Source organism: Pollachius pollachius (assembly GCF_949987615.1).
Source record: "Pollachius pollachius genome assembly, chromosome: 19".
Lineage (NCBI taxonomy): Eukaryota > Metazoa > Chordata > Actinopteri > Gadiformes > Gadidae > Pollachius > Pollachius pollachius.
Window position 1 is genome coordinate 1973497 of NC_136952.1, and position 22666 is coordinate 1996162.

The following is a 22666-nucleotide window of genomic DNA, read 5'->3' on the forward strand; positions in this document are numbered from 1 at the left end:
TAGAGAGGGAGAGAACGAGAGGGGAGAGAGAGAGAGAGAGAGAGAGGGAGAGAGAGCTTGTGAGGAGGGGAGATTGAGAAGGGAGGGATCTAGAGAGAGCGAGAGAGATTAAAGTCTATATGAAGCGTTGACTGCTCTTGGCGTGCACAGGGGTCATGAGTCCTTATGGTGGCAGCTGAGCCCACACCTCGTCACCCCCCCCCCCCCCCCCCCCCCAGCTGTCATAGAGCTGAAGATGTCCCCCGCCACCCCCCCACTGGTGAACCTGACCCTACTCTGATGGCCGTGTTTGTGTGTGTGTGCCGGGAGTGTGTTGCCGTGTGCGTGGAGGGATGTGTGTGAACCGTGATCTGTGCCGTGGTCACAAGTTTATTGGAATGAATGGTTACTCGCATGGTTTGATTTGGAGTCTTCTCACCATCCTTTGGCCAGATCCCTCCTGAGAGATTATCTTTCTCTCTCTCTCCCATCCTTCTCCGTGTCTCTCTCCCTCCCTGTCTCTCTCTATCAATCTTTATCTCTTTCCCTGTCTCTCACTCTATCTCTCCCTCTCTCTCTCTTTGTCCCTCTCTCTATCTCTGTCTATATCTGTCTCTCTCCTTGTTTCTGTATCTCTCTCTCTGTCTCCTATTTTCTCTCACTCTGACGCAATCTCCCATCTTCTCAATCCATCTCCCGTTGGTCTCTCTCGCTCTTGTTCTGGCTCTCTCTCCTCCGCTGTATCCTGGCAGACGGTTTAGTTGTTTCCATATTTTTATTTCTGGCATAAACTGGTCCGGAGTGGTCTCCACACACACGAGAGCCGTTCCGTTACATCATCTTAACGTTGAATGGGCGGAGAGGAATGAGCCATTCTCTGTGTGGAAGCGAGAATCCCAAGAATCCCGTGCTCAGTTATCTCTCAGTGGTGCGTGGTTCAGACCCCCCCCCCCCCCATCCCAGGGAAAGCCCTAAAATCAGCCTGCTGCCATGGTGATGGGATGCTGTTGCCCAGACGATGCTGCTGCTGTTTCTGCACATTCTTCTGCACGTTTGTGTGTCATAGTGTATAGGATGATCGTGTTTTGCTTTTGGCAAGACAGCTGCAAATGAATATCAAATTGGAATGTCAAGGAATGTTTGAATATGTTCTGACATTCTAGAAAGTATTACACCACACAGTTCACACAAACACACAGCATTTTATTACGGGCAATATAAATATGCAGCACCACACTTCAAACGCATCAAATGATATGCTCTTTCATTAAATGGGAAACATTATTGCATTTTTATTCACGGTGTGTTTGCTGGCATGCTGCTTCATGGCAGAGTAACAGAAGACTACAACGGCAACTTAAATAATTCAACATGTGTTGTGCCAGTTGTTTGGTGAACAACAATATTATGGTAAAAAAAACATGGCCATATTAAAGATGTGCTTAGTAAAACAGAAACGGCGCAAAACATGTTAAATAAAAGATGAAAAACGGAAGGTCTGGAAGTGCCCTCGCTGGCACCTCGTCCTTTCAACGACGGAGGAAAAAACAATCAAAGCCTGAGAGGCGAGTTGAAGAAGCTTGTAGAAATGGCGTTGGCCACGCTGCTGCTGTTCAGCTCTCTCCGCAATCCCATTACATCCCCCAAGCCACAGGTGTTTCAGCGATATTATATGAATTACGATTCTGTAAACATAGCCATTCTGTAACAATGTGTGGTTTAAGGTGTGTGTTAATGTTGGTTTGTGTGCTTTAAAGTGTGTAACGTTTGTCAGTGTGGTTTAATGTGTGTGTTAACGTTGGTTTGTGTGGTTTGGCATGTACGCCAAACCACACAAACTACACTAACCACATTAACATGTTAACGTTTGGGTTTGTGTGTTTTATCATATGCGTTAACGTTAGGGTGTCCTCGGTCTACTGGCCTGTCGCTGTCCACCATTATTTTTATATTAAAGTGTTCGAAAAGAACCAAATATAGTTGATCCAAATCTACATGAGGCGACGACCACCAGCGCCCACAATAGCGCCCCCAGCAGGACGCTACCGGTATCCCCATTCCCCCATATCCTCGCATCAATCTATTTTTCCATCGTGTCGCCTCTTTACCTGGTGCCATCACTCGGTTTGACGTTTCCCTGGCTCCTCCATACACCCAGAAACCCCGTACTTACGTCCAGAACACGTACAGACGGACGGACCAGCCACCCGTGGGGAGTTCTGACCGCTAAAGGCTTCCTGTTGTCCTGTTTTCATTTCTTCCGAGACTCCCCTCTGACCGGGGCTGACATGAAGTGTTCCTAGCCGAGGTGAAGGGCTGACACTGGGAGGATCAAATAAAACGATCAAATCACATTTACACCCTGACCCTTTGACCTCTGCACCGCCGCTCCTGATTGCCAGGCTGTGCCCGTTTGACCCCCTGAGCCCCCGGGGTCAACGGCCTCCGGGTAACTGACGGTCGCTGCTCTCGAGCGTCGGCATGGCGACGCACAGGACTCGAAACCGTAACCGTTTTTTTCATCGGAATGGCTGCTCTGAGAATGTGCTTGTGTAAGCGAGTCGTTTGTCGGGTGGATGGCGGGCGGGTTCGGGGGGGGGGGGGGGGGGGGGTTGTCAGTCAGCGGAGTGACAATGCTGTCCTATTGATTCCATTATCTCTGAGCACGGCGCCCAGGGGTCCGGCGGTTGATTTCCTGCATTGTGAGCGACACCCGACGGGGGCGGCGGTCCGATCAGCCCCCCGCACCCGCTCTGTTTTCACCGGCCCCCTCCCTGACTCTGGCATTATCAGCTGCCACCATCGATTCGGAGGGAAAGCTCAGAGCGTCAGCTCCTGGCTGTTGCTCCGGCCGTCAACGCCGCGCACGTCAGCGGCACCGGGAGGGAAGGAGGAAGAGGTTTTCTTTTGTCTCTGCTCGGTTTGTCATCGCAGACACCGTCGGCTGGTGTCTCCTCGGAGGGCTGGCTGTCACTCCAGGTCGAGAGACTTGGTATCCATTATCGGCACATCCGCTTTCCGGTCCATTCTACAGAAGAGGTCCGGGGTGTGTGCCGATCACCACGTCCAGCTGCGCTGCGAGTTTGTCTTTAGTGAGACCTGCCGGAGCTGTCAGCGCTCGCCCGAACGAGAGGGTGAATAAAACATGAACGAGAAGCACGGCGTCCCAGTGCCTTCTCCGTGCACCCGTCTAGCCCACGAGTCGTCCGCTGAGCAGCTCTGTCGCCCTGCCGTCAGTCCGTCCATCCGTCTGTCTGTCCCCTTGTCCCCTTGCAGTCTGACAAGGCACCCTGCCACCCTGCGGTGTCCTGGGGGGCCGGTGCAGAGGGGCCGTGTGCCGCTGAACACGTGGCCGGTCCAGGGACGACTAGTGCTGCACGATTTGGTGAGAAAGTCACATTGCGGGTATTGTGGACGAAATTGCGATAAGATAAACAAATGGTGTCATGAGTCAACTTGCTTGGTTATCAAGGAAAATGCACACACATTACTGATGGTTTTAAAATGTTTCTTTCTCAACTCAAACATACACACTAAAACTAGCATAAAAAATACAAAAACTAAAAAATGTGTACAGTTCTGTTTTCAAAATAACAATATTTCACAAAATTAAATAAATAATAAAAATATATCTTTTTCGAAATAAAGGCATTTCTGCTGTGAAAAAAATAAATAAGAAAATACAAATAAAATAAAAAACTTTTTTTTTTAAATCGAAGCCTTTTGCGGTCATACAATCGCAAAGGCTAGATACCGAGATTGCGTTTGGATTAATCGTGCAGCCCCAGTGAGGACCTGGTTCCACCAAGGCCAGGGGGTGCCAAGTGGGCACTCTGTGGGCCGCTGCAGCGGTGCCCAGGCCCTGCAGCAAAGTGTGGGAGGATGCAGGCCTGCGGCGGCGGTGGCTGTTCTTGGCGGCTATACTGCGCTCTGTACCTTTTAAGAATGATCTACTGCTCTGATCGGTTTGTATATAATCACACCTCGGCCCCCACCGAAGTACACAGTGAAGTTGTTCTCGGTGAAATGGTAATAAAGAGATATTACTATTTTCTTCACGGATACGGCTCGCTCTATACAGTGCTTTTCTCTCCCTCGGTCTCTCTCTCCCTCTCCCTCTGTCTCTCTTTCTTCCTCTGTCTCTCTCCCTTTCTCTCCCTCTGTCTCTCTCTCTCCCTCTGTTTCTCTCTGCCTCTCCCCTTCTGTCTCTCTCTCCCCATCTCTCCCTCTCCCCCTTTCTCCCTCTGTCTCTCTCCATCTCGGTCTCTGGCTGGAGGGATTCTGCTCGGACAATAGCTGCCTTGTGGATTAACACAGAGATTGACGGGAATATAAATGAACATATCATTGTTTGCAGTGGGTTATCTGTGACAGTCCAGTCCATCCCCAGTACTTAGGCTTCAGTCTATCTTATTAGCCGGGGTATTCTCCCCTCCGGACTGCACTCCAGAGCCTTGCTGATTGCTTGTATGTCTCAAGTGGAATTTCTCATTCACACGGGATTCAATAACACTTTGATCCCCTGGTTATGATGCTGTGTGTGTGTGTGTGTGTGCGGGCCTATGTATTTGCAGTGTGCGTGTGTATGTGTGGGCCAGTGGTCTTGTGTGTGTGTGTGTAAATTTGTTTGTGTTTTTTAATGTGTGTGTATGTGGGGCAGCAGTCTTTTTTGTGTGTGTGGATATTTGTGTGTGTGTGTGTTTGTTGTGTGCAATTGAACATTTCCATAATCGCCAGCCCATCTCTGCATTGGCACGAGCAATAGAGCGGGGGTGGGGGGGGGGAGAAAGGGAAACCTATCCCCTTCCTCGTCCTCATTCACCCCCCCCCCCTCTTGTCAGTTCTGTCCGTCGTGGGCCAACTGCGAACATGGCCTGCCCGTGAATACATCAGAGGTTAATATCTCTGTGATAACGTCAGAGGTTAATATCTCTGTGAGATATCTCTTAATTGTGAAGTGATTCCTCATCATGGGGGAGACATTGTGTCGTTTTTTTCTAATGTGTGACGTGGACAAAGGGAGTATCGATTAGTCTCGGTTGCGGTATATTTCCCTCCCTGGTCTCTCAATAGGGCCGTACTGGCAACCCAACATCCCATGATGAATCCTGATTCACAAACACCTGTCATTGGCTGCAATCTGAGCTTGTGTTACCAATCAGAGCTTCTGTCACTAAGTCCTTTCTGATCTCCTTTTCCTGGCGTGCGTCTTTTTCTGTTTCCTCTGCTCGGTCTATTTAGGTCCTGTTGATTAATGCTCCCCCTCATGTAGCTCTAGTCCCGGGGGTCTTTTTACGGCTCTCAAGGAACGCTTCAGTGCTCTGCGTACTTACGGGGGGGGTCACTGTTGACATCGGCACCACACAGAACATAAAAAGAAAAGCCAACAAGTGTTTTAACTACGCTATTCAACCCCGCTGCCGACTTTGAAGCTAATCGCGGCGCACAGCTATAACCATACCGTAACATGCGTTTTATGTCGCATACATTTGATCTATCTTCTGTTTATTTGAATGGAATATATATTCTGTAAGAGATCAGTTCTGTTGTTGCCACCTGGGCCTCATCACCAACACACAAACGTCAACGTGAAGCAGATCAAATCAGACGCGAGCGTGTCTGATGGCCTCAGCGTCTGCCGTCTCCAGACGAGGTTAATGAACGAAGGACGCGCTGCCATGGTAACGAGGACCGGGGTGCCCAGCGGGGGCGTCGTGGTGTGGAGGTCGTGTCGCTCTGAAAGGTCAGCCCACCACAGCCCAGCCTGAGCCCCCTGACGTCTTGTTAGAGAGCGGCGATATAGAATGATTTCTCTTTCTCAATGTGTGGATTGCACTTCTATCAATTTGTGAAGGGATATGGACGTTTATGTAGAGGCGGGTAAGGCATCTTAAGGCTGCTTCACATTTGTCTTTCAGCCAATGTTTATATTCCAATCGTCTCCACTTCAACAGCTGACCTGAACTCGTGGCCGATTCCATAACCTCAGTTCATACCCTGTTATTTTGTTTTCTTTGAGAGTAATTCCTCTGGTATTTATTTGCCAAAGTGGTGAGCAAAAATAAGGCTCCATTTTTCAAAGCCAATACAGCTCTGGCTTTGCATCACAAAAGAACAAATATAAAGTGTATTAAATTTAGTTTGGGGACGGCTCACTGTCGAGAATATTCCTCAGAAGTTTCAAACGGGGAAACCTTTGATGGCGGGTGTAGGTTCGGTTCCACCGTTGAATACTTTAGGATTTCCACATTGCGATCTTGCAAGCTGAGTTGTTTAACAGGGCAACATAATGTGCTAGCACCTGCCGATCCGTTAAATCAGCCTCACAATGAAGACGCATCTGCTCATCAATCCGTCCCAATGCCCCTCACACACATGCTCCTCAGTGGAGCTCACATGAGAGCTGCACGTACACCGCCAGCTTCCACTGCTGACTTCCATCCCAGCATGCTCTTGTTCATCAATCTGGCCATCAGGTAATTGCAGCCTCTGTTCGCCGAGTGGATAAACAAGGAATTATGTTAACGGAGGAACTCCGCTCCCGTCCCACTCCTCTAGTCACGGGACGGCTAATTGGGATCTGTTCCCTGGCGCCGGAGAGAAACTCCCCATGAGAGTGCTTCACGACGTGTTGACAAGGGGTACGTTCGTTGATGGATCAGGGTATCAGGTGCGTCTCATGTTCTGTTGAGCAGCGCTGCAGGTGGGGGGGGGAGGCCTCTCCTCTCCTCCTGGGCCTCCAGACAACAGACCCAAACTCGGACCGGGAAGGTTCTGATCCTCTGATCGAAGTGCAATTGCTTCTCCTGGTTTATAGTTGGGCTTTGGGTCGTGTTTATCAGAGTGGCTCGGCCCATTAAAGGGAAGCTAAACACTAGGACAACATATTTAGAACAGGAGTGTTGTAGTGGTCTACACAGAAGTATTATGGCTTGATCCTGGTCCTTTGTGAAAGTCTTATATATTTATATATATATATATATATATATCTTTGAATAGAAACCTAAGCCCTAAAACAACTTATTTCCAGTGAAAAGTGATGTAGTAGGTTATACAGCGTTGCTATGGATTGTTCCTGGTCGAAATCTCCTCTTAAATGGACAAAGTTCCTAAACGGAAAGGACACCTTGTGAAAATGTACTCAAAGTGCCCTCTGTAGGCTAAGCTCATGTTGATGCATGTGTTGACGGTTCATGTCAAGTCTCAGCTAAAGTTCTGGCTACACCTTTCCATCAGCTTGTAGCTTGTGATGATGACGGGTAAAGCCTGGAAAGCATTATAGCCCTGTACCATAAAAAAGAAAAATTGTGTGCTGTCATGCATTTCAATCTTCCTAGTGGCCGGGGCTGGTCTCAAACTGGCTGCTCGTTTATCCTTTAAGAGAGTGAGGAAAGACGGAGGGGACAGATGAAGACGATGTGAAGATGTTCCATGGAAACCTGAAGGAGTTAATCTGCAGTGCTTTATGGGTCCCTGCGCACAGCTCCAGGTATTGGACGGCCCATCTCGCCTCAAGTCCTCTGAATTCCTCCTTTGGCTTCTTGTACGTTGATGATTCAAACTAAAGTCTGCCCTCTGACCTGCTTCAGATCACAGGTCATCTCCACCGCTGACCTACAGCGACAGTGTTTCTAAAACGGTCCGACAATAACCTCCTTGTGTCTGAGTTAATCGGTGTTCCCCAATTAAACAAGATTATTCAATCTCATGCCAGCCGGTGGCAGGAATAGCAGAGTGCCACCCACAATGGTTGTTTTTCTAAAGGCTTATCAGATCGCAGGTTTATTCATTTTGTGTGTGCTCTGATGCGGTCGGTGTAGATACAGTTGGACTTTTAATTAGCTTTCCCTTATCTTTTGAGGAGGTGATTTGATGAACACCGATGGAATCAAATTGGATAATATTAGATGTTTTCTTTTAAGATTTTGTGAACCCCATTGTGAAGAGTTAAGGATGTTAGTTTTGTTTATTCATAAAGTTTGGATATATTCTGGGGAAAAAAAGTAATTAAAAGATCCAACATGACAGCTGTTATTTATCGCTGTGCCACTGCTTGATTAAATAAACGCTGGGTGAGTGATGGGTCCGGTCTGTCCTCATGATGGATGCGTGCCTGTTTACAGAGAGGATGAGGTGGATGACACCCCGACAACACGACAGGTGACGTACGAGCTGAGCATAGGACATGAGAAGGTGTGAACCTGGAAGGGAACCTTACACTTTTCATTCTACATTTACATTACATTTACATTCAGGGCATTTTAAAGACCCTTTCATCCAAAGCGACTTACAATAAGTACATTTGTCTGAAGGAGAAACAAAAATATATATTGCTGTTGGTACAGTAAGGATGTTCATAGAACCAAGTGCCAAACACTAACAATCACTAGGTAAACCCATTCCCCGTATACAACAAAGATAGTCTAGGCTGCAGGTAGAGCAAATTCCCTTTGAACGGTGGTTTTGTCAACCAACCCTCGTCAATATCTCACACACGTTCCTTCTCCTGAAAACTCAATTACCATTGTGATTGTTGTTTGATTGATCTCGTTTAGCATCATGGTGAAAGGGAACCGACACAGAGAGACATGGGCGAGGTAGCGCCGTTAATCAGCCAGTCAAAGCTCTCTCTCTCGCCGTCACTACTAGGGGTGTGAACGGTTACAAAAAATTGTAAACGGTTATACAACGCCTTTTTTCATACACGGTTAACCGTGTTGTTATTAATTAATGATGTATATATATATTTTAAAGTGGACCGCAGTCGCGCTATTCATACTTTGCACGTGACGTCACGACGACTGGCTGGTGGGCAAGAACAACGTTCTGTAGCAACTTAGTAACCTAATCAAGGATCTGCCAGGACGTCGCCAGTTTTACCATACAAATGAAAGTTGGTATTTTGTGGTGAAAACTATATGCCAGAAAGATGCTGTGCAATTCAATGTATTAACTGCCTTGGAGTGAAGCCGGGGTTATGTTTTTACCGGATCCCATCCCGAAAATGTAACTTGTGTGGACGCTACCGCATTACTTGGTCAATAAAAGAGCTACTTAAAAGTTATTTGATTCAGAAAAAAGCTATTTGTGGATCGTTTTGTGGGTAGCTGGATAGTACTCACTCAACTTTGCTTTGAATATGAAGATATTCCCGTTTTTCACCTCCCATACGACAAGGTTGTTCATCCACCCACTCTTGAAAAATTGTTAGCTATCTGTACTTTTGTAGGCTTTCATTTTTTGTGCGATATAAGGTGACAGATTCTCTTTAAGATAAATGTAAATATCTCCAAACTCCACGTCTGGTCGAGACGTTGCCAACTTCAAAGCAATGAACACAACAGCGGGTGCTGTGTATGGATCACAAGTTTCGAGTATGTTTATCTTTTCTTGATATCTAATTTGAACAATTATGGTCTAAATAGTTGATTGATTGCAGTATTGGAAATCTGCAAGGCTGCAATTCCCCTGGCTGGCCGCTGTTCGTCGCCATTTTGTCGGCGTCTGTTGCCCTCCAGGTAGCCATGGTAGTCACGTGACTGCAAAGTATGAATAGGGGGATTATTTGTTTATCAACACGGCGGATGCGCGAGCAGAATGATCGCAAAAAGAAAATTTGTTTGACCGGTTGCCATGGTTATCTCTATATCTCTCTGCGGTTAATTTGCAGTTGCGGTGTTAACTAGCGATGTTGTCAGCTTACTGTTACGTTAAACTGTAATCAGAAAATGCGGTTATATGCTATAGACCCTATAGTATCTGTGGTATAAAGGCTGGGACGAATTTCAAATTATAAATATGTACACTTTATGTTGAAAGTATAGACCGTCGCGATTCCCATTGAAACGAATGGCGCGGTGATTATTATTATTTTTTTTACGGTTTTCAGTTTACTTATTTTTCCTAAACGGTTATCATTTACTAACCGGTTACACGTGTACCCGTGCACACACCTAGTCTCTACGTGTGCGAGGGTCCTACCAACCGAAGAGCTGGTCAGGGTCTCCTTACGATAGCTGGTCCCCGCCCGAAGAGTCGAGGGACCGGGTCTGGTTGCATCAGCACCGCCGTTACCACGGCCGCCATCAGCGTGTTTACTGAGAGACGAGGGAGTCGGGGTCTGGACACGACGTCTGGGTTTATTCTGAGTTCCTCCACGCGGCTTACAGCCTTTCTGGTGGTGTCGGCTTGTTGCTGAGTAACACCAGAATCTTCCAAGCAGATCTCGACTCGAAGACATTTCGGTGTCTTGCCTGACATCCCCACTCCTGTCGAGATATGATGTTCTTGTCAACAGAGTATATCCCTGCTCGGCTGTGTTCCATTCCCCTCTCTGCTTCGGATAACATTATTATATCGATGTTTTTCTGTTTTATTGTGTTATTTTTTTTGTCATCTATCATCCGAAATCCCTGACCCGACCTGGCCCCTCTACCCTCTAAACCCGGCCTAGCGGTTCGCTAGCAGCTATCTCTCTCACTCACTCCCGAACCACACTCTCTGAACAACCTTTTTTTCTCTCGCACTCGCTGGTACACACACACACGGAAAACACACACACACACACACACACACACGGAAAACACACACACACACAGAAAACAAACACACACACACAAACACACACTCAGAAATCACACACACATACACACACACGGAAAACACAGACACACACACACACTACCCCCCCCACCGGACGGAGCCGCGAGGGCCCTGGCGGGGGGTTAATGAGACGGCCTGATGAGGGGCGCTCGTGTCTCCGTCCTCGCCTCACGTCTCAGCGGTCGGCTCCGTTCCGACCACGCCCCCCTCCCTCCCTCCCCCCCTCCCCCCCTCCCTCCCCCCTCCCTCCCTCCGTCCCTCCGTCCCTCCCTCCTCCCTCCCTCCCCCCTCCCTCCCTCCCTCCCCCCTCCCTCCCTCCCCCCTCCCTCCCCCCTCCCTCCCTCCCTCCTCCCTCCCTCCCCCCCTCCCTCCCTCCCTCCCCCCTCCCTCCCTCCTCCCTCCCTCCCCCCCTCCCTCCCCCCTCCCTCCCTCTCTCCCCCCTCCCTCCCCCCCTCCCTCCCTCCCTCCCCCCCTCCCTCCCTCCCCCCTCCCTCCCTCCGTCCCTCATGCTAACTGCTTGTGTTTGTGTCTCCAGGGCGGCTTCGTGGCCAGCATGACGGCCACGCTGAGGCAGATGGAGGACTACCACTACGCCCACCTGATCAACACCTTCGGCAAGATGAGGAGCGACGTGGTGGTGAGTAGAACCCCTGATCCCTGACCCCAGGGGTCCCCCCCCCCCCTTCCTGACCCCAGGGGTCCACCGCCCCCCAGCGACCGGAAAATCCCGGTTTCAGCGGACTGCCCCCGTCACCCACACTCCACTTATACCCGTTGGCGTTAATTGGCCCATAATTAGAATTATGTTGAATCATTCAGAATCCATGCTGAACTTTTCTGCACTATGGTAATGGTGGGTTTTTAGAGTATAATAGTACTCCCCCCATTTCCGGTCATGTCTTTATTAGTTTTTTCTGAGATAATTAGGGGGACTTTATAGGAGTTAACGGCACTGACTGATGTTATGTTCCTTTTAAAGGCTCTAAATAATTTCATCCTTACAGTGCCTCATTAGCATAATGTTAACATAAAGACTGCTAAGTGGCGTCTTCTCAGCAGCTAACCCCTATTATTTGGTGAACTGAACATTGTTCATTCTACAAAGCCCTAACAAGATTGTTTATTAAAATCATTGGCTAAGTCCTTCCACCTGTCCACCAAGATGCTCCCACTGAGCTTCGGCAGAAGAACAGATTTCTGCTTTAATTCTGTTTTTTAATTCAACATTTTCAAGTTTGAGTCAAGAAGGCAGCTCTTTGAGTCCATCAGTAGACTCACAGAGCACCCTGGGTTGTGTGACTGATGTGCACTGGTCCGGATCTGGGGTTAGTGGGTGATCCAGAGTGGTCCTTTACACAGATGTTACCGTGCTGTGGATGTGGTCCTTTACACAGATGTATGGGGGATGTAGACGTGGTCCTTTGAACAGATGTATGGGGGATGTGGACGTGGTCCTTTGAACAGATGTATGGGGGATGTGGACGTGGTCCTTTAGACAGATGTATGGCTGCTGTTGATGTGGATGTGGTCCTTTACACAGATGTATGTCTGCTGCGGATGTGGTCCTTAACACAGGTGTATGGGGGATGTGGACGTGGTCATTTAGACAGATGTATGGGGGATGTGGACGTGGTCCTTTAGACAGATGTATGGCTGCTGTGGATGTGGTCCTTTAGACAGATGTATGGCTGCTGTGGATGTGGTCCTTTAGACAGATGTATGGCTGCTGTGGATGTGGTCCTTTACACAGATGTATGGGGGATGTGGATGTGGTCCTTTAGACAGATGTATGGCTGCTGTGGATGTGGTCTGGGCCGGCGTTTTAGAGCTGGCCGCCGCCCAAATGACTTTGTGGCTTTGCTTCAATCCGGCCGCCTCATGGCTCCATCATTCAAATCGGAGGCAGGGCTCCACCTAACTCAATTAGGATTGGAATCCTGGTGTATTTGTTATTTCTAATGCCTCATTCTGTGATGGAACATACACAAACAAACATGGAGAGGTAACTTTGTTCAGCCTGTTAAATATTTATCTCTTGGCCGCATCTACGAGCCGTTCATGTCTTTCATGGACAAAAAACGCGGATGGTCACCGATAGCACTGTACATTTATATATTAAATGTTTTTATATATAAATATATATATATATATATATATATATATATATATATATATATATATATATATATACATATACAACCCCAAGCAAACATGAAAGAGCAACACAGTTGTCAGAATAACCGCTAGTAATTTAGATACAACTCGAGTATTGCAATCTATTTTTTAGTTTACGTTTTTCAATATGAATTGATTGATACCCACACAATAACGTCTTTAACATCTTAAATCACAAGGACATAAGGGGCTTTGAGGCTTCAGGAGAGTATGAATTGCCTTCCACCCATCACGATTCATAACCGTAGTTCTGTCGATCTCAGATTATGACCCAACGAAGGAACATAATTAGATGTTTCCTCCGAGATCCCAGAATAGCTCATTTTGCATTGTTTCCCCGGCGCTAAAGTAAGCCCCTTCTGAAACCATGTTGCGAACCACCTATCGGAGCCAGGTGACCCCGGGTAACAGGAGACGCGTGAATCACCAGCCGGCACCAGCCTGCACCACTTTCCCATTACTGAAGTTATTTCCTGCCCACAAGCCTGCACCACCTTCCTGCACCACCTCCCTGCACCACCTCCCCATTACTAATATCATTACTGCTCACTAGTCAGCCCCAGCTCCCATTAGTGAACAGCTAATTCCGGGCAGCTTTCATCTCGCAGGGGTAAGAAAGAATTCCTTTTGAAGGCCTTTTCCTCTCTGCTCCTCTTCCAGGATTTCCTCATGGAAACATTCATCATGTTCAAAGATCTCATCGGGAAGAACGTCTACCCTACGGACTGGGTCATCATGAACATGATGCAGAACAAGTGAGTACTGCGCCGCCGTCCTGCCTCTCAGATCCTCGGGACACGAAGACACACAGATACACATGCGCCAGCGCTGCTTTCATCTCTCCGGGCTGTTGTTGCTAAGGAACGGGAGTCAGGTGTGTGTGTGTCAGGACATTTTTCTGATGATGTTTTCGCCATGCAAATCCGAGCTCCTGGCCTCGGCTCCGCAGCGGTCAGGAGAGGAGACCGAGCAGCTGCAGAACGTGGTGAGAATCACACATGTAAGGTACTGCACTTTTCCACCAAACTTCTCTCAGGTCTCAGGGCCGATGGATAACCCAATAACAGGTTTCAACCTCTCTCAGTGGTGTGCTAACAGCATGTGTGATTTCAGGAAGACTTCAGTCGTTAGTATAATGAAATGTTTGTTACTAGGATGCAGATGATCAACAGCATTATGTGGTTATGCCTATATTTAAACATGCATGCAAACCTGCGTCAGATGGCGAGTCCCTGTGTCTTTGGCGGCTGTGAAAGGCCATCTCGGGCTGCTAGAAGGGTTCAGACCCCGATTAGGATTCATGAAGTCCTCCAGTAAACACTGGCAGCCACCGGGGCCAGAATGCAAAATATGGCAGTTTGGTGATAACGCCGTTATCACCACCACCTCGTCTCGACCGACGCTGTGGAGCACATCTGTATGCTGGAGAAAGAGGAGCGTCACTCTCTCCCCCTAAAGCCAGGCGCACACATCCTCACCCTAAAGAGACGTTTACGCACGCTCACTCTCTCCAAATGCACACGCACAGACAAACTCACACACCAGAAGAACAACAACAACGGACAGACAACGCTTTGTGTGGTGTATTATTGTATCTGTGGTTGGACAGAAGAAATGGATTCATGCATTTGTTAGCTCATTAAGCCCCCTCAGACAGTGCTTTGTAGTCTTGGTGCTTTTTGTATTTTTTTTATTCCATTTCATCCTCTAATTATTTATTTGGGGAATGGGAGTGTGGGGAGACCCAGACCAGCATACCGTGGCCCCCCACCTCATCAGTGCCTTTACTCCTCTGGAGCAGCAGAGAGATCCATTTGGTATGCCAGCCACTGACCGCTGCTGCAGTTCGGTGTCCAGTTAGGGGGGAAAAGCCAGCCAATCAGAGAGAGACTCGTCTCCACACAGTCCTTATAATCTAGCTTTCAGAAGAAAAGTGGTCTCCACACTCCACACGCCAGAGTGTTCAGAAGACCAAGTCGTCCCCACACTTCATACTCCAGCAGGTTCAGAAGACCAACTCATCCCCACACTTCACACCCCAGCATGTTCAGAAGACCAATTCCTCTCTACAATGTCTTAACATGCCAGCGTGTTCAGAATACCAACGCTTATTCACATGCCAGCGTGTTCAGAAGACCAACTCATCTGTACACTGTCATCACATGCCAGCATGTTCAAGAGGCCTACTCGTCTCCGCACTTCAAACTCTTGTGTGTTCAGAAGATGCCTATCTGGGCTCCAACATCCTCTCTTGTTTGTTAACTTTGCTTATGCGTCCGATTGATTGTTTTCTTGCCCATCGTCGGTAGAGAAGGAAACCTTTTATCAATGCTGTGAAAACGGGCTTAATGTGGTGGTTTGTTTCCAGGTTGTTTTGTGACATCTAAAAGCAGACGTTGCCATGCACACTTTGCTCTTTGTTTCATCATAAAATGGACAATGGTTGAGCCAAACGTAGCAATCAGAAAGACGCGACATGACGTCTACATCATAGCAACGTCAGGGGTGCGTTTCTGGCAGTCAGAGGCCGTAAATAATTCTCAAATTTGTTTAGCAGATGGTCAGTGATAATGATTGAGATGGGTTTTATTTTTTTTAAGAGAATGTTGTACTTTCATGTAATGAGATAAGATTGACTTTATTATTCCAGACAGGGAGTTCGAGATGCAGATGGCACCACGAACATGGAATCACATGCAGAAGCATGTTCTAGGCTTGTGTAGACTGCCTCCTCCTTCCATAATTTAGAACCCGCTTATAACGTCTGGCTGAAGTCACCGTCTACACACAAGTATTCCTCTGCCTTCACTTCTCGCAGACTCTGTTCACCACCAAACCTAAATGTCAAAACAAAAAATATTTCTCCATCTACTCAGATCTGGCTCACTTATTTCCAATAATTTCTGATCTATCAAACTGAAAAGCCCATTTATGAGCCATATCTAATTGTGTTTACTCTGTGGAGTGTTAAAGGCCAATTGAAATATATTGGTCCAGTAAAGTTTCTGCCCCATCTTCCCAGTGGTGGAGCTGCTGTGCTTGCAGGTTACCCAGAGAAGCAGCACATCGATTTTAATGTTTGGTATAGTTTTTGTTTTTCCATAAACAAAATCTGAACTTGTTGTATTGAGTGAGTGGAATGCCGTCAGTTACCTGATGATGATGTCGTCACACTCACTTCCCACCTGGGCACCTGGTGATGATGTCACTATGAACCTGGGCACCTGGTGGTGATTTCACAATCACTACACAGCTGGTGATGTCACTACACACCTGGGCACCTGGTGATGATGTCACTACACACCTGGGCACCTGGTGATGATGTCAATAGACACCTGGGCACCTGGTGATGATGTCAATAGACACCTAGGCATCTGGTGATGTCACTACACACCTGGACACCTGGTGATGTCACTACCCACCTGGGCACCTGGTGATGTCACTACCCACCTGGGCACCTGGTGATGTCACTACCAACCTGGGCACCTGGTGATGATGTCACTACACACCTGTGCACCTGGTGATGATGTCACTACACACCTGGGCACCTGGTGATGATGTCAATAGACACCTGGGCATCTGGTGATGATGTCACTACACACCTGGGCATTTGGTGATGATGTCACTACACACCAGGGCACCTGGTGATGTCACTACACACCTGGGCACCTGGTGATGATGTCGCTACACACTGGTGACTTCCATCCTGCCAGTCCTGTCCCCCTTTGATGTCAGGGCACCCATCTGGTCGGCGTTACATAAGTGCTCCTTTACGTCCGGTCCCCTTCATCCGATATCCTGACCATCTAAAGGGGAAATCGGAGAGAAGATGACGGCTTATAAAAGAACCGAAAAGCCAATCTTAAGTCACAGGCGTTCTGAAATGCCTGTAACAAGGGCCCTCACTTTGCCAGAAGGTGTTCGTCATTGTGTGGTTGCCGTCTTATCCTGATTAGCACAGTGCCAGGGCTAAACGGATGTACCTTTTAAATATGCATGGGTTCTGTTGCTCTTTTGTGACAGAGTATGCAAGCCTTTTAATCACCTGTTCCTTCTCCAGTATTTCTCTTAATTACCTGTCTTCACTTGACTTCTATTTATATATGACCTTGGCAGGGTTATTTTCAGATTCAGGATACAGTTTGATACTTCATAGCAGTCTACCTTCTACAGGCTCTGTCTCTTAAAGGGTTAGTAAACCCCAAACATCTTTCATTTGAAAACGCCTCCGCTTGAGTGAGTGTCTTATTTTTGACCAAAGATGTGTGAAGATGGTAAACAGGTGGGAACGTCTCTGTTAAATACAAGAAGTCTGCTACTTCTGGCTGCAATAGTGTTTGTTTTCTATTTGGCTGCCTACCATCTTAGAGGATATGATGGGACTTCAACATAGCCTCACTACTGGTAATGGTACTAGTAATGGTACTAGTAAACCATTCCACAGGAGCCATGGGCTCAGCAGGCCCTGGTCTCCAGCAGTACTGAATGAGCTGTCAGTCCTCCTCAACAGTAACCAGTAACTCGTTATACTAAGGGTTGTATTTCTACCCCAAACAACAGAAAACAAGTTCGAGTAACGTTTTGTCTCTAAGGTCACGGTTAGCCGGAAGCGTGATGGATGGATGTGGCCTCTGACTCTGAGCTGTCTGATTCTGTGATCATATATAACCTGTTTAGAGGAGGCCGCCTTCTCCATCTACCCTTATTAGGAGAGAGACCACTCCCAGGTAACTTACTACTACAGCAAACAGCGGTCCTCTTGCTAGTGTGGACGGTCTGAATCAATCTCCTGGACATCTTGTCACTGAAAGGACAAAACCTTAGTTTTATTCTTTTTCAAAGGTTCAGAATTTAGTCGGATCCAATGCTATAAGGTCATTCTCGGTGCCTTTTAAAGGTTAACAGATTGTAAGAGTGTCTTTACTCATTTATGGAAAGCTATCCAAGCTGTTCAGCCCCTCAAAGTATGAAATGGGGATCTGCTGCTGTGCAATTTGCCTTTGTGTTCTTATATTTTACTAAAGGTGTAGCCCTTTAATATATAAAAAGAAAACCAAGGGAATAAATACAAAGCTAGCTACAAAGTCTATTGACCTGGGGCGTTCTTCTGGGATGAAAGAAGCCACGCCAGTAATGCTGAATCGCAGTGAGACAGCATCTGTTGGCTGCCCTGCAAAGTTATTGAGACTGAGCTCCTCTAAGAAGCTGCGTGCTCCCTGGAAGCGTCTGGCCAGAGACGGGCTAAATCACGGCATACTAAGTGCAGTCATTAATGTCGCTTACCGGAACACTCATTGGCGGTCGGCCGCCAGTGCAGAGCAGAACCTCTGAATTTCTTATGACTCCAAAAAAACGCAACACAGAGAAGATTGACTGGATGGGAAAATGTAAGTTGTTGAGTGTGTCTCGGAATGTTTCAACTGATGTGAAGACTTTCATACATTATCGTATTGAATAAATTCGTAATGCAAAAATGGGTAATATTCTTAGCAGTGGTTATATCCGATGTTTGTCCTCGGAGCGGAGGAATATTCGTGACTGACCCCTGTATGGCCTTTCCACAAGCTGAGAGTAGGAGGAGGGAAAATGCGTTTTGGTATTGGAGGTCACGTCTTGGCCTGGAGGTATGTTCCAGCTGCAAGGAGGAGACCTAACTTCTGGGATGCTTGGAACATGGGTCTCAACATCTCAAGCGGAGCGTGCATGTTGGTGGTTGTTGGTGGTGGTTTCCTGCTCTTCCTCATTCCAGTGTGGAAACATAACCGATTGCCCATCCGCTAATGAAGCTTCATCTCAATACAATTCAGATTGCAATTCCATGGTGTTGGCTTCAAGCATGTCACTCAAAGTGCAGGGTTTGTTTCGTTTCCTGAGTGAAGTGTTGAGATGGGAACTCACTCGTAATGTTCTGGAGTCAGAGCGATGCTCTGTGCCAGTGTGTGATGAAGATAAAGAGAGGAGAGGGATTGTTTTCATTCGCATCACTCGATGTGTGATGCGTGGGGGGGGCCGTGTTTCTGTCTGCACACTAACCAGGGCGCCTGTTGTTTGGCATCATGCACCCCCTCATGTTATCGTACACCCTCGTAGGGTGCATGTAAAAGTGAGCGCAGTAAAAGTGCTCTCAGTAACGTGTGTGGACGGATGTGTGAGTTGTGAAAACGCGCAAGTCATTTTTGCTCGGGGTTTCTGGCAGTGATATGCTGCCATATTCATTCTCTCGTCTTGTGAGTCACCGCCTGACATTTTAGGACCCCCTCCCAGTATGAACCTCCACTGATGTGCCGGTCATAATGTGGTGCTTGTTCTTCTTTCTCCTTGCGGGATAAAAGGTCAAAGCCTTGATCGGTTACAATACCAGGTTTAAAAGTACTGTGTGTGTGTGTGTGTGTGTGTTGGTGTGTGGGGACCAAAAGAAAATGATAAATCCAGGTTTCAATTACCACAGTGTTTGGAAGTTCATCTTCCACTTCTTCCAGTCGTCATTGAACTGGGCCCTGACCAGTTGGGACGTCGTCGCCAGGGACCATGGCGGTTAAGGTCAAGCTTGTGTCAACTAAATGAACCCCACATAGATGGGGCCTTGTCAGGGCCTTGATGAAGGAGGCTGTTTGTCTCATCCTTCCAACAGCAGGATTTGAGTTCATAGGCGAACTTTGATAGCAGAATGTTACGGATGCGCTGATAGTGATTTCTGGGCTGATACCAATTTTAAAATCCAATTGTTCATTTGCGAAGGAAACAAAACAATCATCGTAAAAACAGTTTTGAAATCTTTCAGCTCTTCATCAGGCAAACATAAGTTTCATTGAAATCACAATTTTTCAAACGATTATTAATTATTATTATTAAAAACGCCCAGCCCTAAAACTAATAAAAGAAAATAGTGCAGCTCTGCTGTCACAGGGAAGATGCATTTGTGTATACAAATGCACAAATGGCCGTAAATTTATAAATCCCCCACAGTTGAACGTTTATGTACTCAAGGCACATTGGTATGTTGATCTATACCTGATTATAATTAAGGTAATCTCTTCCTAGAGGGCACACAGGCATACATACCATCTCTGGGTGAAGTGCTTTGTGCCTCAGTTCTTCCATCATGTAGTGTACTACAGACCCCTGGGACTAGAGCGGTAATGCAGAAGCCTCTTTTGCTGTGTTTTCCAGCTTGTTCCACCCTGTTAGTAGTCTTCACACCACTCCTGCTCTTTGACCGACGTCAGCCTTCGCTGTCGTTCCTACTTACATCTCTGGTATTCTTAGACTGCAAGTAGCAAGCATCTGTCAGTTTCGGTTTAGTGTGTGTGTGTGTGTGTGTGTGTGTGTGTGTGTGTGTGTGTGTGTGTTTGTGGGCGCCTGTTTGTATGTGGCTTTTTGTTCCTTCCAACAGTGGAATTGATCCATTACCTCACTTGGCCTCTCACACTAATTGCAGGCTTCTTGTAAAAAAAAGCGTTGACATTTGCTGATGTCGTTAACTGCTTCAGGTCTGGGAAGCCCTAGCCGTAAATCAGGCTGGTCACTGTTATAACCTCATTCTGATGTGTAGACCGATCATCATAATATTAGGATTATGTTCTCGGTTTGATGCCCTGTGTCCGCAGCTAGCTACCCGAAAGACACCGTTGAGCAAGGCACCTTAGACCCGATCAGACAGAGCGTCGTGCTACCTGCAAAACGCCAGGCACACCGTAATGCCTTCACTGTTGAAGCCTACAGTTTAAATATAAAGCAGCTTGCTGCTTCTATTGTTTAATGTTACTAGGCAACCAGGAATTGCTGTTCTTGTCCTAACCGCTATTAAACATATTTTTGAAATGTATAATTTATCCAAACATAATATATGTATAACATAATATCTCCTAGATGCAGCAAGAGCCAGCGTTAGTTTCTCCATGTTGTTTACACAGAGAGCCCGCCGCAATTCATCTGATTGGAGATGGAAAAGAACGCGAATGACGTTGGATTCTCTGAGTTTACGTTTTCTCAACTCAAGACGTTCAAGGTGCGCCGCAAAGAATGCAAGGTTGCAAAGAGTGTAAGACACGAGGCCGTCCGCAACGCAAAAGCAGCGAGGAAAACAATGTGTTGTGTCCGGGTTCACCGTTAAGCTGCTTGTCTATATTTGTAATTTGCCTCATATCAAGAAACGAAATGAGTCATTTGTAAACATTTATGTCAGTTGTCGTTTGTATTGATGTGTAGAAGGGAAGACAAAGGTATTCAAAAAGGTTTGGGCGATCCGACAAAAATAGCGGTCGAAACGGACTGAAAATGCCCAACGGGCGAGCGTTGGGCCTGGAGAGATGTCTCTGTTTCCTTGAAGGAACGATGGTGAGGTGAGGTTGTGTATAATTAACCCAAGCAGTCTGAGCCCTCTCCCTCTGTGAGTCTCAAAGACTCACGCTGAGCTACTTTCCTAGTACTGCCTCAGACGCTTGTTGTGAAGCCATCGCAGTCTGCAACATCAACTCCATTTCTTGCCAAAATGTTGTTGCCGTAATTTTTCCGGAATCTGACCAAATAGAGAATGTTTATCCCAGTACAATGATGTCAAGGGTCCAACTTTTCTGCTACTGTTTTCAGATAAAACTGAATGGATTTTAGAACTGTGATTGTTCACAGCAAAAGTGTAATTCCTCGTATTAGAAATTAGCGAGAAGTGACCCATTTTATATTAACCCAAAAGGGCCTTTTCTGTGACCACCCGTACAATGGTGGAATTTCATTCTTGCCTGTGAGTGAGAATCAAAGTGTTGGTTATAAACACCCGTCCTGCACTCATGCTGCAGAGTGACTGATGTCACCAAGGAGTTGTGGCGCAAACAACTTGACAGAAGCCACAGACGAAGATGAGATCAGACATGTGCAATTCAGATCGACTAATTTAATAAATCGCTTGAGTAATTACGTTATTTGACCTTGCCTTATCTCTGAGCACAGGCTGATAACATCAGCTAGTCTGCAACGGTGTGCAAATAGACCGTGATCATTATCGTGGCTGCTCTCTGAACTCAATTAGCATGTGTGCTGCAGGGATGATTCACCATCAGCAAAAGCGCTAGACACCATCGCTGCTGATCCTCCAACAAGAACTTTGTCTTTGCTCCTTGAACTGATGGCTAAAGGTTTGACGTGGGAATAGATAGCAACTTAAAAAAAAATCCTCTTCACGTTGTCAAAGCCTGGAAGATGTGCACAAGCCTCCTCATTATTGATCTGTGAAATGGTAATTATCAAGCAGAACATTGATCTGTGAAATGGAAATTATTTGGATGGTTTGGACTCCCGAATGTCAAAGAACAGGTTGCCTATAGATTGGTCCGTCTAAAGGGTTTCAATGTGTGCCTGGTGGGGTCTTTGAAACAAATCTATTTAAAAAAATACTGGAAGTTCCTTTCAAGAAACCTTCCTGGAGTCCTCTTTAACACAACCTCTTTCTTCTCCCAGTGTGTTTTTCAGAAAAGCAAGTGGCAATTAGATGGCATATAATGGAAGGTAATGGTGTAGTGATTAGCATTACATTCCGGAGGAAATGTAGCACCCCGTGGAACTCTTGTACGTTCCCCACTCCTATCTGCACCATTCCAGCCATATTTTTAAATAATAGGCTTTGCGTGTCTTTAATGTGGCTTCCTGCAGGGCCTTACTTGTAGTTTCCCCGCACGGGAGGGAGACGAATCATGTATTCTATTTCCACCCTCCTCATTATGATCCACACTTTAATTAATGGCAGGATGTACCCACAGAGGAACCATCTTGTCTGGAGTTCCAGAAGCGTTGCGTGTCTGCGCCGAGGCAACCCGGCCGGCCTGAAATAGGACTTGGTTGAACGCAGGCGCGGCTCAGCTAGCCAATGTGGAATTCTCCGTGCTAACACCACAACAAAAGAGGGCTTTATCAGAGC

General features: G+C 46.9%; 1 protein-coding gene across 1 annotated transcript in view; it reads left to right on the forward strand.

Annotated features, from left to right (window-relative positions):
- The window catches only part of dock1 (dedicator of cytokinesis 1), a 186649-nt gene that overhangs the window by 113116 nt on the left and 50867 nt on the right, over positions 1 to 22666 (forward strand). The window contains exons 28-29 of the mRNA XM_079757227.1: positions 11117 to 11218; positions 13417 to 13511. Of these exons, the coding sequence (XP_079613353.1) occupies positions 11117 to 11218; positions 13417 to 13511 (197 nt within the window). The remainder of the gene's footprint in view (positions 1 to 11116; positions 11219 to 13416; positions 13512 to 22666) is intronic.